At 41.5% G+C, this 17,532-nt stretch overlaps 1 protein-coding gene across 1 annotated transcript in view; it reads left to right on the forward strand.

Annotated features, from left to right (window-relative positions):
* Positions 1-15,828: 15,828 nt before the first annotated feature.
* STX18 (syntaxin 18) overlaps positions 15,829-17,532 on the forward strand; it is a 70,756-nt gene continuing 69,052 nt past the window's right edge. The window contains exon 1 of the mRNA XM_055795297.1: positions 15,829-16,376. Within this exon, the coding sequence (XP_055651272.1) occupies positions 16,215-16,376 (162 nt within the window). The 5' untranslated portion in view covers positions 15,829-16,214. The remainder of the gene's footprint in view (positions 16,377-17,532) is intronic.

Genomic DNA, 17,532 nt, shown 5'->3' on the forward strand with positions numbered 1-17,532 from the left:
TGATCAGTGCTAACAGTAGGGAAATTATTTACATCAGAGACAGCTCAAAATGAAAAGCCCTAGCTGTCATTTCTGTGTCCCCAAAGCCTTTCTGTGTTGTGTGGAAAAGGTCAACGGGAAGTCAACAGGAGAGAGGAGGAAAGGAAAATATGTAGCAGCGTTCTTTCAACAAGCTACCCACTCTACATCTATATACCGCGTATACATATACTTTTTAAAATTTGCAAGGCTGACACACTTTTTTTTGACACACCTTTTCTTTGTCCATCTCATGGAGACATTCTCAGGCTTATTTAGTCTGCAGATTGAGATCCTCAGTTCACAAAGAAACTTAAAGCATTACTCATTAACTATTTATACAAAATTTAAAAAGGAGCCCCGCACACTCCCAGGGTGATGAAATCACAAGTAATATTAAACAGCCTTCAGTCCACAAAATGTCACCCTAAAGAATCTGAAAGGACCTCCTCTGAAACTCCATGATAGCACTTTGACATTTCCAACAGCACACGCTGACCATCTCTTTTGTACTTCAGTACCTGCCAGAAGGTTCATTTCAGTAATGAGACTCCTTCTTTATGAACTTTAACAGTAAGTAGCTCTTTCCTTTGCACCTTCCAGGAGAAAATGATAGAGTATACCCTTTTCCGAAATAGTATGGTTCATATCCAAACATGAATTTGACTTTTTTCTTCCTTGCTTTCTGTGATCCTCATGCGGAAGATTTCAAAATGCTGCCGGACAGGCTGCTCCTACAGGGAATATTGCATCGTGGGAGAGTGTGTACGTGGAGGATAGCTTATCGTGCTGCAGTGGAGGACCAGTAAGTGTGCCTCTGAGCTACATGGGTGTTGATCGACTTGTTCTGCCACTACATAGAAAGCGACACTTACAGCTGCGCCGGGCAAGCGAAGGGCTGGTTAGCAGGACAAGCTGCTGTGAACGCTCGCCGGGGCGGATCGAGTTCTGCCTGTACGTTTCTTCGCGCAGACCAGGCCGGAGCCCTTTTATGCAAGTCTGACTTTCTCAACGGCAGCTCGGCTCATCTACTTCACGGGCCGCAGCCGCGGCGGTGCGGAACGCAGCCCCCGCGCAGGCTCCGCACGGCTCCGCGCCGCTCCGCACCCACCGGCCGGGCCGGCGGCAGCCCCAGCCCCGCACCGCCGCGCTCCGCTGCCGGGCTGCTCCGAGCCTGCGGCCAGCCAGCGCTGCTTGAAATTCAAGCCAGGCTTGCACAAACAAATATTTTGTGTGGCTGTTATGATTATTGTCAGTAACTGTCCCCATTGTTCAGGCGCAGGAATTCCTTTGGTCTCATAAATACTAAACCAAGTCCTCCCCTCCCCCCTTTAACTGTCAGATAATTACACAGTTGGCTTTAGAGTTTAACTTGTCAAAGGAGTTTTCATTACTTTGTTCCTTTTGGGCAGCTTCCACTATTGTGCTTTCTGAACACTAAACAGAACCTATATTAACTGTCAGTTAATTACACACCGTTTTTCTTCAGTATTTACCAGTCAAAGGGGCAGGTAGGCTGCAATCCTATCATCTCAATCACTGTCTCTGCTCACAAAAGAATCAATAAAGATGAGTCACTTAGTGTCACCCAGTGTCTGATACTCAAAGCCACCCATTCCTAATTGCCTTTAGAGATGGATGATAATACAAACTTTGAAGTGATAATCAGCCTAATGAGTGGCCTTGCTGAGAGGGTAGATCATGTGTCAGAACAGTTTGCAGATGCTTACAGGCAAACAAAGCCAGCTTTCCTTTTAGACCTGAGAGGACCATGGCAAGTCTGGTACCCAGAGCCCAGCACAATGGCAGAGACTGGAGCACAGCAGGACGCTGTAGCCTGCTGATCACAACTGACTCCATCCATCTTGCTCTTTGCCTTTAATCAGCACAGTCAGAACAAGTCCTCCAGATCTCTGCATGTTTATGCTGGATGTTTAGGCAATAACTGTGTAAAAGATAAATTCTCTGATTCTGAGTCGTTGGATTTAAATAATAGCGATTGGACTTGATAGGTAGTGGCCGGGGATCCCGGCTAAAACTACTGAGTAAATGGAATTAAATACAATCGGGTGCAGTCAGCCAGGCAGAGGCAGAGACCATAAAAGGCTCATTCAGACAGCAATGAAAACAAACAACGTCAGCAACAAAAACAAAACCAGTGTTTGGTTTGCTAATAAGAGCATGATCTGAGGCCTGATCTACACTCAATTTTGGCACCCAACAATTTGACCAAATCAATAATTGGAAAAAAACGGCAACAAACAAACAAACAGAAAGACAAATTAAATTGTTATAATCCTTTAGTATGGATGCAGTTATATTATTACGAAGACATTTTCTTGTCAAAATAGTTAAGCTGTCATAAATTCAGTCAAATCTGACCAAATAGTCTGTGACCATGTTTGTGCTAATATGACTGCCTTGATATAAAAGGGTTGTTTTGATTTAACAGTCCTTTACCAATTTAGCTAAATGTTGACAAGAATTAACTGTGGACATGGCTTCAAAATTGTCTCACACAAAGACTGAGATTCTGTAGGATTACACCAATCTGATTTCAAAGTACAAATGAAATATATGAATGTGTATAAATGGACTGGTTAGCATGTTTAACATTTGGAATGTAACAATAAAAACTATATTAGGGACAAATGCTACAATTTGTATTCACTTTCTTAGCACTAGTTTTCAGTAATTCACTGTGAGTCAGGGACAGAAAGGTGGTGAAAAAGCTGAACAAGTGGATTCAGGGTTTGACTCTGTTTTAACAAGAAGCTGTCAGAGGTTTTAGTATTTTGTAGTCAACTGTTCTGCTTGTAAAACCTGTCATGCAAATAAGGAATAATTGTGATAAACCAAATGAGAAACAGAAATTGTTTTAAAAGCAATCTAACCCTTTGAAATGAAAAGCAAGATTATTGCTGTCTTTTAAAAAACTACAGAATAAGGCCTCTTTCAGGTAAAAACAATCACATGTACATATTTTTACCAGCTGTATATCTGCCTTGCTTCTTATCTTCAAGTCAGTGAGAAAAGTGCAATATTTAGGTTATAAATAGACAGAAAAGATAGCCTTGTATTTCTCGCAGTTCATGTAGGAATATAACAGAAGTGCCAGTGAAAAGGTTTTAGAGCTATTTGATTGCATTGCATTTTTGTTTTGTGACAGCGTTCACTAATAAGTGATGTCTAGTAATACTATATGTTCATACGGAAACCTATGTCTTCAATCTCTCTGCTACAATTAATATCAGTAATTAGACCAACCTAACCTATCTGAAACTGAATTCTCAATAAGGAGTTAGTGTAGTTCTTTCGATAAAGAACATGAAACAGAAAATACTTTACTGAATTCAGAAGGGAACTCCAGAGACACGTGTCCGCCAGCGGTCATAAGCTGCTGGTGATCACACAGGATACCTAAGGTTCCTGAATTCACAAAGCTGAAAACACATATGATTGCCTGCCAACACTGTGCTCTTGATCTTGTGGTAGTCAAGCTAACTGAGCTCTGCTGAGCTCCCTCAGTGGCAGCTGTGAATGACACAAGAGTTTTCCGTGAGCTGGGGCTGTGGGCTTGTTCCCTACAGACTGACTGCCCCTTCGTCTCTGCCGGCAAAGCACCGCAGAGAACGGACTTCTCTAACAATGCTACCACAGAACTTTGGGGAAGAGGTTTCAAGCTGTAGAGGCACTTCACCTTCCTTCTGACCTGGGGAATCAGCTAGGAAAGACCAGCCTGGGCATACTGAAGTAATATTCTTTTCCAAGGCAAACTCTAACCCACAGCTATACTTCTGCTACAGATAATATTCCTTTTAAATCATCTTAACTTATACATTTATAGCTCATGTGATCCAATTTATTTTTTAAGTGATAAAGTTATTAAATATTTTTTTTAAATCACTGAATAACCCTATATGCATTTACTATATGCACAACAGAGGTTCATGCAGATGGTAAACACAAATATATTCACCAGCCTGCAAGTCTAAAAAAGCTCTTTCAAGCACAAAATATTGGTACCATTACATATCACTTATAATCATATCCAAAATCTCTGTCTGAGCTCTGAAGTGTGTTGGACAAAAGGAAAACTTACTTGTGTTCAGACCTACCGAACTGAGGTTGATAATTTGTGATTAGTTAATGGAAATGTGTTGACATATGAATTACAGTTGCAAGTTTAAGCATGTATGTTGCAGGCAGCTATGGGTTGGAAATGAAAGGGGACAATGAATTGAATAAATGGGTTTGATGATGTTTGATAGCTGAAATCCACTCAAGCAATCTTGATTCAAAATTTGGATTGTAAGTAGAGATGTTAAAATTCATGTGACATGATATACTGCAAGGAATTTAGAAACAGGACTTTTAATGTATCTTTGAAATCCATGCAGTTGATAGTAACCTTAGGATATGAGTTTGCTAATATTTTGATATCGCCTATTTGTATTATTGCATCTCATTGTCATAAAGAAGGGGTTTTTGATGCTCAGCTCTACAGGTAGCAACCAAGTAATGTCTGAAAGATTTCCCTAGAAATAAAGCCCAAAGAGAAAGAATTATAGCTATGATTTTCAGAAATTAATGGGTTTTTTGGATGAGCTCAATTTGAGCACTTCAAAGGGTTCTAGTTATCAAAGGATTCTGAATTTCACACGTTCTAAAACTATTTAAAATTAGATACCCAGAAACAGGCAGACATAATCACTAGTGATCTTTAAAAATTGCATGTGTGGTTTCTCTATCAATTTATGTCACTCTTTCATGAGGTCACTGCTGAAAAAAGGAAACAATGTCCCGGTTGCCTCTGGTTATGCACTCTCACTGCATTAAATATGCTGGTATTCATGGTCATGAGCAAGCCAATCTGATGGAAATATAAGCCTACAGAAAATGCAACGTGATCTGGTTGACTGGGCAGCCACACAAGTGGTAATGACAGCACATGGGCATAGGCTGCCAGGGCTCACAACAGGCAGGATGGGTCTTTCAGCACCAGCCTGAACTTATATTACCTTAAGAGATGATGTAACTACACCCTGAGTCTGTGAGCATTTGCTTCTTGTGCTATGTAAGCAATCTGCTGGTGCTTTGCCCATAAGCAAAGAAATACAAACAATACAATAAATGCTAACTTTTAATAAGTTAAATACTTTAACTTCATGTTAGAGTGTGAGAAGAGCAGAAAGGAAAAAGACTGGAAAGCTTACAAAAGAATGTGGACTAAGTATGCCCCTGCTTTATGCTTTATGCTTTTGATTTACAGTGATTATGTGTTTAAACCAGAATCTCCAAGCTCTTTCTCAAACAAGTAGCTCTAAGTGTTTCACTAATACCTAGAAAATTCCATAATCTTTCTATGAGGCAGCAAAGTATACCAGGAGCTATTCACCTGCCAGTGGAAAGCAAGTACATCTTGAGGAAAACAGAGCAGGGGTAGTAAAACAGCAAACCTACAAATAATGGAAACTAAGGAAAGAAATTAAGGTGGTTAAAAATGGTTACTGAAGATGAAATTTGGCAAAGACATGATGGTGTATGATCCTTTTCCCAATCTCAATCCTATTAAAAAGTGCCATGAAACTGGTAATGACAAACAGGAATTGGAATCTCCTTTTGTCTCATCTGCGATGTATCTCCAGCGTAATTAAGATAGCCCTGTGTTTATTCTCTCTGAGCTAGCATAAATTTTACAAATTATTTTAATTGGACCAGGTATACTTAGTGTGTTACTCAACAAATCACCAAACCCACTTACTACTTTTCTTAAAACTGTCTCCATTTCCCACATTCACGCAGTCCAGCTCTTCCCTGAGCTGCAAATCTGTCAAGTCTTACAAACTGCTAGGGCAGGAGATAACTGTAACTGTGGACCTCTGCACAAATGTTGAGTATTTTCTTTAACACATGCTGTACAGTAGTATGATTTTAAGCAGATAAACTTTGTAGCAAAAGTCGCACTCAGAAAATCAAATGTGGCTTTTGAAAATACTTTTCTTATTATTTAAAGAAAACACAGTATATAATCACTGTTAGGTTAAAATGCATCCTGATTCAGCACTGGGCTGTATTGCATTCCCTCCCATTGACTTCAAAATGAATAAGCTCAGCCTGGGTATTTGAGAATTCATCGCTGCTAAGACATATTCTGGCAGGTCAACACAAGCATTATTCATAGGCCTCGATTCAGGCTGTCGTCTGAAATGAAAGAGAGCTTTTCTTTAAAAAGCTAAAATCCATCTTTAATTTGTTATCCTAGTAACTGTATCAAAAACTGTTTTAAAATAAATGTTAAAAACAAGAGCAAGCTGATAGCAATTGAAACAGTAAAATAGATCTGGAAGTGACTGCAGGGCCACCAAGTCCATGCTTCAGCTATTGCAGACAACCAGCTCGTATAATCTTTTTCATAAATGTATCAAGCTCTGTCTTAAAAGCAGCTAGTTTTATTTCTTTGGTTACTGCTATTGTACAGTTATTTGTATTTCTTCCAGTTTAAGTTACAGAATCATAGATTATATGCCAGAGGGGACCACTGTGATCATCAAGTTTGACCTCCTGTATAACATAATCTGTAGGTTTGCCCTGAATTCATTTAAGAAGCCAGTGATTTTGCAGCCATGAGGTTATTGGGGAAAGGGCACAAGAGCCATGGTATCAGTGTTGGACTGATGGGATTAATCAGCTCATGTTAACATACTGATTATCATATAGTAAAGGGAAATGTTTCAAAAGAATATTCCAGTCTGAAACGTAAAGTGAAATCATTTGGACTTCCAGAGAGGTCATGGTTGAAATATCACAAAACTCTTTACTCAAAGCAGATGCTTATTAAGATTAATTTAGTGTGAAAAGTGAACCAGAATGCATATAAAAGACAATGCCTCCTCAATTATGTAATAGGACACCTCCTCATTATATTGCGTTCACTGAAGATGATAGTATTTTCCTAGGGGATGTATAACTACAGTTTGCCTAAGTCCCTCTCCCTCATTTTAGATTAAATATCAGAGCATGAAGCCAAGTGAACAGAAATAAGAGAACTCAAATAAACATCAATTTAAATGAAAAAGAAAAGGCCTGTTATGTATGTTTTCTAAGTATACGTGTTCAAAATAGAAAGTTACAATGATGCCAGAATACAAATACAAAGAAAAATTATCACCATTTAATATAAAAGAAAATACCTCTTTCCTAATTTGTACATGGATCAAAATGCAACGCAGTCTATAGATGTAAATATTCATGTAACTTTTCACATAACTGGAACAACTTTTTCTTGCCACCTTTTCTCTTATTTTTCCTGTCTCTTTCTGTGAGCTCCCTCCAGTGTTCTCAAGGAAGTATTGAATCATTTCATTTTGGTATTTTCCATTTTTATCACAAGTACTATGATAAGAAAGATTGCGTTCATCTAACGTAAAATCATCTTCTTCAAAACTAGGTGCCCAGTTTAAGCTGAAAGTCTAGTCTGAACTAGATTGTAAAAATAGTCACTGCAAAAAAAAGATGCCTCTCACCCATCACAAGTCCTTAAAACAAATGGCACACTATGCTAAAAGAAGTACTGGCTGTAGAGGTGTCTAGAGAATGAGTTGAGATTATATACCAACTTTGAGATTATTTAGAGTTAAGAAATAACAATTCTTTCCTTCTTTTCTCCTTAGGGGCTAACAAGATTTTCTGCTCTAAACTGGAGGTTCATCAGTTGGAAAAGAGAGATGACCGGGAAAGCCTGGACGCTGACTCTCAGTCTTCAACATGAAAAGAATAAGTTGGCTCTAAGACGCTATCAGGTAAGGTACATTCTGTATAGCAATAATAATGCCTTTGTACAAGTCCAAGCTGAAAGGCAAAGGGGATACAATTACACCCTGGCAGAAAGCATTCAGGGCACTGAATCCAGCATGCTGTGGACATGCTAGCCTGCTTGGAGCCAGCTCAGGGATCTCCATACAGTGCTGCTATGCAGGCTGTAAACATGTCATAAGTGCTCTAACAAGTATTTACATCAAATTTAACTCTTGTTTCTACCAAAATAAGCAAGAATATAGTTAGACACTGTATTTTCTATGCCTCTTTCATGGATTTGTGGAGTTAATAAATTGAGCTGATACAAATGAGAATAAAGTTATTCTCTGTAAGGTTAGTCTGCCTGGTTTATTTCTGCTGGTTTGTTTCTTGGGTCTGGTCACTGACAGAATAAACCAATATAAGCTGGAGCTATTGCAGTCCCTTTCTACCCTTTCTTCCCCAAGGTATTTGTTCCCATCCTTTCCCTTGTACCCACACTCGTGCTTTGTGCAACTGGGCCGTGAAAAAGTTCAGGGAGGTTAGCTGCAATAAAACTAGGCAAATATTTTGAGAACATACATAAGCTTAATGTCATAAGCAATAGAACTAAAGAGAACTTAATTTTTAGTACTGCAGTTCAATTAATTTGGTGTCTTTATGGTGCTTTATTTATTGCGAAAGCCGCTACAACAAGCCACTGTACTGCTACTCTGCATGCTATTCAGCAGATAGCAAGCCATTGCCTAACCTCAGAAATGTCAGAATGAAGCTATGGAATTACTCCAGTCCTTTGTGGGTTTGGCAAAGACTTTGTAGGATCTCTAGTGATGTATGCTGGGCCTGATTCAAATCCCAACAATGGAAATGTCTTTGATTTGGCTTATAGTTATTTCTGACCCTATAAATGTGGGGAGCACTCAGGCATTAAGATATTGTTTCTTTGACATATCGGTCAGTCATTGCAGTTAACATCAAATGAGAAAGAATGAAAATCCCAGTTTGATTTTTCCTTTTACTTTGAAAGTACTCATAATAAGATAAATTCAGTGCCCATTCAACCATCATGGTTTGTTATGTACACACCACGATTTGAGTTTCTTATGAGAAAATTGAACAAAAATGGTCCATATTTCACAGTTCCCTTTCTTATACCATTGTCTGTAAATAACGTCAGACAGCTCTTTCCTTTTCCTCTTCCTTTAAAACATTTCTTTAAATAGGTTCTTCTTACATTTTAGTTTTGTACCCTTTTTGCATTTTTGTTCTAACCATCCTCTTGTAAGGGCCACCCCACCATCACTTCTGCATGTTGTTAACATGTAATCGATGGAAAAACACGTTTAAATACAGTTCCTCTTCAATGCAAGATATTGGCATGCTCTGTACTGTATTCCATGACTGAAGATCATCTCGATATTTTATAACAGATTTTTTTCTTCTGCATTTTTATCAAGGGGTTGGAATTTGAGAGAGTATCTACATTGGTTTCACTCCAAAACCCCTAAATCTTGAGAAATTAATTGAAGCTTGACTATGTTATGGGGAACTGTTGGGTCTGCGCTGCTTTTCAGTCTCATAGTAGGATGGTTCCCAAAAAAGTGTTCCTTTGCAACCTCTCTCCTACTCTTTTCACAGTGGACATATCAACAGTATTTTTCTTGGGGAATTTCTAAAGGATCTCTTGCAAATATGTACTTCTGGCTCTTCTTACTACCAATAACTTAAAGCCTGTGGGACAATATGAACATCCCACATATACCATATTTATTGCATATATATTTTCAAGCCAAATCATTTTTCATCCATATGCTAAGCAATGGTGTGCAAAATCCAGGTCTGTCTGGTTCGTGCTCATTGTATCCCATTTCTAAGGCCCCATAGGCTGACAGCCACATATGTAGTTGTTAGGGATATTAATTCTTTTCACTACCTATATTAAATTATAGATGTAAGAACTCTGCATTGAGATTCCTTTGTGTTGGCTGCTGCTCAATTTATAAGGGTTTGTCTACCCAGGGAAACTTGTGAGCACGTGTTGTTTTAAGTGCCTGTTAACATTCATCAGTGCCATTTAGAGTGTGCTCAAAGGGTTCACTTCATCTTGAATGGGGTTTTGCCTCATATATTTCCACAGTTCTTAAAATTCAGGTACATGGAATTGTCTGTGCCCTGCCCCAAGACCTTTGAGTCCTTTATTTGTTTTACAAGCTCTTAACTTTTTTGTATTACATTTTGCTCCCAGCTTGAATTTATTGTAATATTTGAATTAGTAGAAATCTTATCTGCATCTCTTCTTCCACTTTTCATCTTTCCTCTAAGCTCATTACAATTCGCTTCTCATTTTTAAATTCCCATTCTTCTAACTGCCATCATTTGTCCAACGAAGACACTCTTCAGATAGCAGAATGTTAAACCATAGAATATGCAAGTCTGCAAATGTTGCAGGTCTAGCAGCAAAGAGACATGTGGGATTCTTGTATAGGCAATGTAGAATTAGTCTGAGTACCTGTTCAACTATTTTTTTTGGAGGAAGGTCTAAAAACACTTTTAATAAAATATGAAATGTTTTACATGTAATATGCATGCTCCTGGAGACCAAAATATAACATTTTCAAGGCACATGAAGAATAACAGCTTGGGGTAGTGACAGTGCAAGCCTTCCTGTATTATCTTGCTAATATTTAGCGGCTGCTCTCAAAAACTACTTTACTGTTGAAAATTAGAAGGTAATCCAGCTGTTTCATCAACTATCTACTAAGATTATTCAAGTACATGGGGAAATAATGACTGTTGTCATTGTGTGTATAATTTTTGTTGTTGAAAAATTATCTCCATTTTTATTGCTCTTTCTTTTTGCCTGGTAGACAACACATGGCCTTGTTCACATATGTAGAGGCCAAGCTTTTTTTCAACTTCTTAGACAAATTTTGACTGATGTTGTTGAAGAACTGAGAAAGAACGGCTTGTGAGTCTCTGTGGTAGTGTTCACTACAGAATTCAGTAGACTGAACTTTTTTTCTGTAAGCTGCATTCTTTTCCTGCAGAGCTTCATAGAAGAAACCATCCGGTCTGCAAGCATCTAGGAGGGCATTGGAAGTTCTCAAAGCAGAGAGACTTTGAGCAAGCTAAAATCTCTTCAGCAAAATTTAAGACAAAGAACACTGTCTCTGTTGATTTCTTCCAGGCATATATGATGGCTGTGGGAAATGACTGCCACAGGTATTGCTGGCTGTATTTGTTCTAATTATGAGAGTCATAATCACGATATTTAGGTGTTAATGTCAGGGCAAAGCAAGGACCAGCTTCTTGCCCAGGGATAGGGAGCTGGCTGCAATGCCAGAGCCAGCAGAGCAAGGCCTCACCAATGCAGCCTGTCTTGCTGCCCCAGCATGAGAGGGACACCCCCAGCCCAAGGCATCGAGCACCCCCTGACATCAGCCCACAGGGAGGTCACCCAGAAGACAGGTGACTGGTTAGGGACAGTGAAGGCTGTTGGTGAACCCTGACACCCAAAACTCACTGAAATCAAGTGATATATAAACACCTTGAATGGGATTCAGATGTCTTTAGAAGTTAGGCTCCTAACTGCCTTTGAGGAATCTGATCTAAGGCTTTGATTCTAGGCTTCCTCTTAGCTACCATTGCTTTGGATCCACTAGTTGGGCGCTATCCAAGTTAGATGGTAATCTGCTTAAAATACAGCAGGGTTATTAGTTGCACAAATACATTTGCTGTAACTACTGTTGCTGTTGGATCAGTCAAGAAGCATTAGTGATAAGGCAAAAACCCCCTAATACACACTATTCTATAAGATTCAGAGCTTTGTAGGATAAGCTGCAGGTTTACAATTTGAGTTGTGAGCTAAGAACTGAAGATTTTACCCTCAGAAGTCTGCTGCTTTGGAAACTAACATTTTTTTTGGTGCATTGGTTAAGTATATAACCCAAGTAACTCTTTTTTATAAAATCTTGACTATAAGGTAATTTTCTTCTGATGAAGACCTACAGTTTTCTTCCTCACTTGGAATTTCACACGCAATGGAATTTTTACACACAATGTCCAAAGGCAGGGACAGTGTTTCCATTTATGTGAGGAAGAATTGGCACCTCTGAGAATTCTTGCATAACTTTCATAGTTCAAGCTTAATTGCCTCAAACACACACACACTTCTTTTATTATGTAATTTGGATAGCATGTATCATGTTAGAATGTACACTACAACTAAAGAATGGGTTTATACATAATGTCTTTAATAATTAAACATGCTTCTGAACAATAAGAAAATCAAGTCATCATTTTTTCCCCTGAATTTCTATTGTTAGACATCATATATACAGATATATTTTAAGGCAGAATATATTTTACATGAGAGGTTTCTATTTTTAAAAATCATTTTTGGTGTAAATTTTGGTGTGATGGTCTAGTTTCAAGAGGAATAACAGAACTTTGACATTACTGCCAATTGGACTGGTTTCTAGCAGTCAATATTTGTTGCCACAGACAATGCAAGTTCCTATAGGTATGTAGCTCATACACGTTCTTTCCACAAAACTTTGTTTCATTGTACACAGTGACAATACTTCCTATGTACAGGTTGTACTGTCTTCCAATCCTACTTTTAAATACCAAAGAAGTTTTCTTTACATATGCATAAAGTTTTTCCATTTACTGAAGATTTTAAGCCAATAAGTATGCATGCTATTGGCTTAAAAGTTTAAACAGTCATCAAATACCGCTCCTCCCCTTTTGATTTGTCTTGATTACAAATATGCACTGTAAACAACTTGCCTTCCTTTTGATATTTTGTTCAGTTCACCACACTGCCATCACAAAGTTAGTCACTGGGTTTATGCCAGAAAAAATATAAAATGTATAAAATGGACCGCATGCACTTTTCTATTGCCATGACAAATTAGGACCTTTGTAGCTGCAACACACTGAAAAGATGTTCAGGAGCGTTATCCCTTTTGTTTACCTCTCACACTAAAGGAAATTACAATTTGAGGAGTTACCTGTTTTTGAATAGAGATGAACCTCACCGGCCCCTCTTTAGTGGGTATATTGATTGATAACCACAGGGAAACACTGACGCCTTTTTGCTGGCAGATTTGTCCAGGACATTTTACTGGACATGTCTATTAAGCAGGTACACCAAGACCTGATGGTCAGCATGCTGTCCTCACACTGCACACAAAACTTGTAGCCTGCAAATTCCTAATTCCTCCTCTGCCAGATATACTACTGCTGAGGCATGACTGAGCGCACAGGGTATGTGTTCTTACAGATTTACCTGCACTGCTTTTGGTGGGACTGTAGTCCTTTGTGTGTGTTTTGGAATTTTACTCCAACCTGCAAATCTTAAATTTCAAGGTTAGTCTTTTTAGCAATTACAGGAAGCTCCAGCATGTACTATTGAAACCTATCTGCTCCAAAGTAAGCTTTAAACTTCCAAAACAAGGTGGCTGTGGAAGTGCAAATAACTACTGAGTAGATGCAGTTACTGTATACAGGAAGCTAGGATCAAGTTCAAATAAAAGCTCTGGGCACCAGTTCTTAGCAACTGATTTTAAAGCAGTTGTAATCTTCAAAGCTATCTATTTATCTCTACAGCAGAGGCCCTGGGTATTATATACCTAATGACTTAGACCATTTGAGCAACCTTCTTTCACATTAAAAAGGTACTTTAACTTTTTCCTTTGCCAGATTAACTGTTCAGTCCATTTCTGACAGATGAGATCAGCTCTATGGAATTTTAATACTATGTTTCTTTTTAAATGTGTCTCTGTTTATTTCCTTGTGCCCAAATGGAAGTTTTAAGACTGTTGAGGTTCAAAACTGACTGTGTAATATTACTTTTACTGTTTTGGGGTGTTTTTCAGTAACTACTGGTCACATACCTAAAGCACAAATAAATAAGTAAAAGTAGAAATAAAGACATGATCTTGTTCCCAAGATTTTCCAGCTAAGATCCTGATCCAGTAAAGGGGTTATGTGCTTAAGTGCATGTGCCATGTGTGGTTCTGTTGACCCCAATGGGAGTATTCACAATATTCACAGTGGTTTAGTATGTGTGTTAATCTTTGCAAAGTCGGGAGGTAAACAATAGAATGTCTGTTAAAATTTACTTTGCTTTAATGAACTGTGGGTTTTTTTTTCATCCAAAAATGTATAGAGTATTCCAGATATTTTAAAGTACCTAAATTTCATTAAAAAGTCAGTAAACTATAAGATCACATAGTCACCAATAAGTTGTTTTTTCTAAAAGCAGGAAGGGGAGGTGAAGTTCAAAATAACTTTCATATATCTATAGTTTAAATGTAAAGAAGGAGCACTCTAACAGCAAAAATCTGTAGATTCTTATCCAGTGCCCACTTAAATAGGAATACTTCAAGGGAGCGTAAATGTTAAATTCATTATATGTTGGAATAAGCTATACAGCTGAATATGCACAAAACCAGATAATTTTATCATCTACATTTTCAGGAGCATACTACCATGGGCTAAGCTGTGAATTTCTTATTTCTATTGGCAAGAAGTTACCTGTGCAAGTGCCTGTGAAATAATGTGTTTGCAGAGTGAGGCATTAGTTGCCATAAGGATGGCAGAACCACAGCATATGAAAATTACCTTAACACATAGCATTGGTGAACATGTCTCAGAAGTGTCTCCAGGGAGTTTCAGAATGAGGGTGTCAGTGTGACATTCCTGGAATTTTATTGTGTGTTTACTTTGGTTTTGGTAATGCAAAGAAAAGGAAAATGACCAGTTTTAGGAAACACACCTGAAAGTACCTGATTTACTATGTGTAAATTCCACACAGCCCCGTTAAATAAGTCTTTTGCTAAAGTATCTTTATACTGAATTTCTTAATCTTGAAAGAGCAAAGGCATTTGGCTCAAAGTTCAATTGAATACTGCTGGCATTCCTGGAATGAAAAGTTTAATTTCCATCATTGTCCACTTCTTTAATACCTTAAATATATTTTCACGGTAAATCCAGCACCGAGGACAGTGACTTAAAACAGTCTGTCCCTTTAATTAGAAATACAAATGTATGTACCACAATAAAAACACAATTTTAAATAGAATATTAATAACAAAGTATGAAAGAATACTAATCACAATATAACTATGAGGGAACCACTAACGTACAGCTAAGGCTGAATTGATGAGAAATGAACTGAAAGAAGAGTAGTAATCCGCAAGGGAAGAAAGCAGGTACTCTGGAGTAGATAGGAAAAATAGTTGCGGTTCCAGCCCACTGGGGAGAGGCAGGGTTTTGAAACTGTGCTCTTTGGAGACTGTCTTGGGGAACGTGCTTCTGGTCAGTGAAAGGATAGTTAAAAACTGCATGGTATCTGCTGGATCCCAGAGCATTAGATGCCATACATATATATATATATATATATATATATATATATATATATATATACACACACACACATATATATGCATACATCTACGTTACATATATACACACTTATATATGTGTGTAACATCACCACTGGTTATAGGGTCAAAAGTTTTCCGTGTGCCACGCAGTTTCACAAAGCCAGCCCCCTGCAGGGCACACGGCCGCGAAGCCCCCTTGCTCACACGGACTATCTCACACAGCTTCGTGCAGCATCCGCACGGCCACCAACCACGGCGCCTAACACACCTCCCAGGTACCGGGGTGACACTGTCCCGGGCTGGGTGGCAGAGCAGAGGGCCTCGCCGGCCAGCTCCTCAGCAGAGAAGCAACCATGGCTGCATGCTCCAGGTGAACCAGGCTGCTCCACCCATACAGCTCGGGGACACGGGACCAGGGGGCATACACGTGTCATCATTTCCCACGGGAATCTCACACCAGCGCCAATCCCACACCCCGGTGCAGACCTGCTAACATGTATTAGTAACTCCAGTTAACGTGTCTTTCCGTGGCTAAGCGGCCGATGTAAAATCTCGGAAGACTGCGTGTAACAGCACCACCTGGCGACACCTGCGACGGCGCCGTGGGGGGGTGGTCTGGGCGGCCAAGTTGGGCTGGAACGGCACCTGCGTTCCGCAGAGCCGCGGTGAGGCAGGAGGGGCCGCGCACAGCCCCGCGGCGGCGCGTACGCGGGAGGCGCCGGCCCCCGCTGGCAGCAGCCGCGCTCCGGCGGCGGGAGCCACGCGCTTCCCCCGAACTCGCGCCCCGGCTGCCCGGGCCCGGCGCTGCGCGCCCCACCGCGGCCCGGGCGGGCTCCGCGGGGGCTGACGAGGAGCTCGGCCCCGCCGCCGCGCAGAGAAGGCGGCGTGGCGACGAGGCCTCCCCCGCCCGCCGGCCCACGCTGGGCGGAACGCGGCGGCCGGGGCCGCGTTGCGCGGGGAAGAGTGCGCGGCGGCACCGGGCGGCGGCGGAGGGCGCGGGCCGCCATGGCGGTGGACATCACCCTGCTCTTCAAGGCCAGCGTGAAGACGGTGAAGACCCGCAACAAGGCGCTGGGAGTGGCGGCGGGTGACAGCGCCAAGGACGAGCTGCTGAAGCGGAGCGCCGCCCGCTGCAAGAGCGACTTCACCAGCCGGGCCCGGGAGGTGGTGAGTGCGGCGGCGGGCACCCGGGCCCCGGGGGGAGGACAGGGCGCGCGGCAGCCGGGCTCCCCGGCGCCCCCCCGTCAGCGGCTCCGCCCGGGCGCCGCCGCGGGCAGCCCGCCCCCCTCACCCCCGCCTCGGGGCGGCCCGCCGCGTCCAGCTCTCCCCAGAGGCCCGGGGGAGCGACCGGGCCCCGGAGCCGCCCGCAAGCGACCCCGGGGCAGCTCTTTCCCACACGGATGTGGACTGGGAGCGCCGGCAGCCCGGCGGCTGGTGTGGCGGCCGGGGGAGGCTCCGACCCGCCTGTCGCCCGCGGCCCCCTCGGCGCGGCCCGGCCGGGGGTGGGCCGCTCGGCGGCCGGGGCAGGCAGGGACCCCCGGGGGCGGCGCTGGCCGCGGCCCTGCCTGCGGGGACTGGCGCTCCTGGTCGCCCAGACCCGGGTGTCCCTGGGGGCTGTGCCGCGGCCGTGCCTGCGTTCACACGCCTGGTTCCTCATGCCGGTGCCACGTCAGAGGGCGCCTCCGTAGCAAACGCGAGCGTAAGCGGCGGTAACGTTGCACCGAAGTCTCTAGTGTTGTTGTTTTCCCCTGTCACGCGGTATGGCTGTGAAGTGCCAGTTCTGTACAAATGGCACGTGAAAGGGTAATCGGAACATTTTAAGACTTGAAAAGGCAAGCACCGAGAAGTTGAGGAATTACAGAGCTGTAGGCTTACGAGCATTAATAATAATCCTCAGTCATGCTGTAAAAACGTTGCAGGTAAAAAGCAGGGGGAAAAGTCTGACAGCAAAGCAGGGTTTGAATTATCACGTTTAATAAGGCACTGGACCATATTTTGAAAAACTAGGGGAAAAAGACTTCTCAGTACACTTTTTGAGGAGACAGGCTTACAGAGCACATATACAAGTTTAGGCCTAAATGAAGAATGCACAAGTGACCTTGTTCGGTCATTTTCGAACTTGTGATTAATTTAGTTTTCAAGCACAGATATTAATGTCACATTTCTGTGCTCATTCTACTTTCCCCAGTTCTGAGAATGAGTACTTAAAAATTAATGTGTTTTATAACACTTGATGTTTGATGTTCAGTAACTCAGTGATTTCTTTGAGGCCTAAGCAGAGGGTAGCAAGTTGGGTACCTGTTAAATGAACACATAATCATTA

The sequence above is a fragment of the Falco peregrinus genome, chromosome 2, assembly GCF_023634155.1.
Source record: "Falco peregrinus isolate bFalPer1 chromosome 2, bFalPer1.pri, whole genome shotgun sequence".
NCBI classification, from domain to species: Eukaryota; Metazoa; Chordata; class Aves; order Falconiformes; family Falconidae; genus Falco; species Falco peregrinus.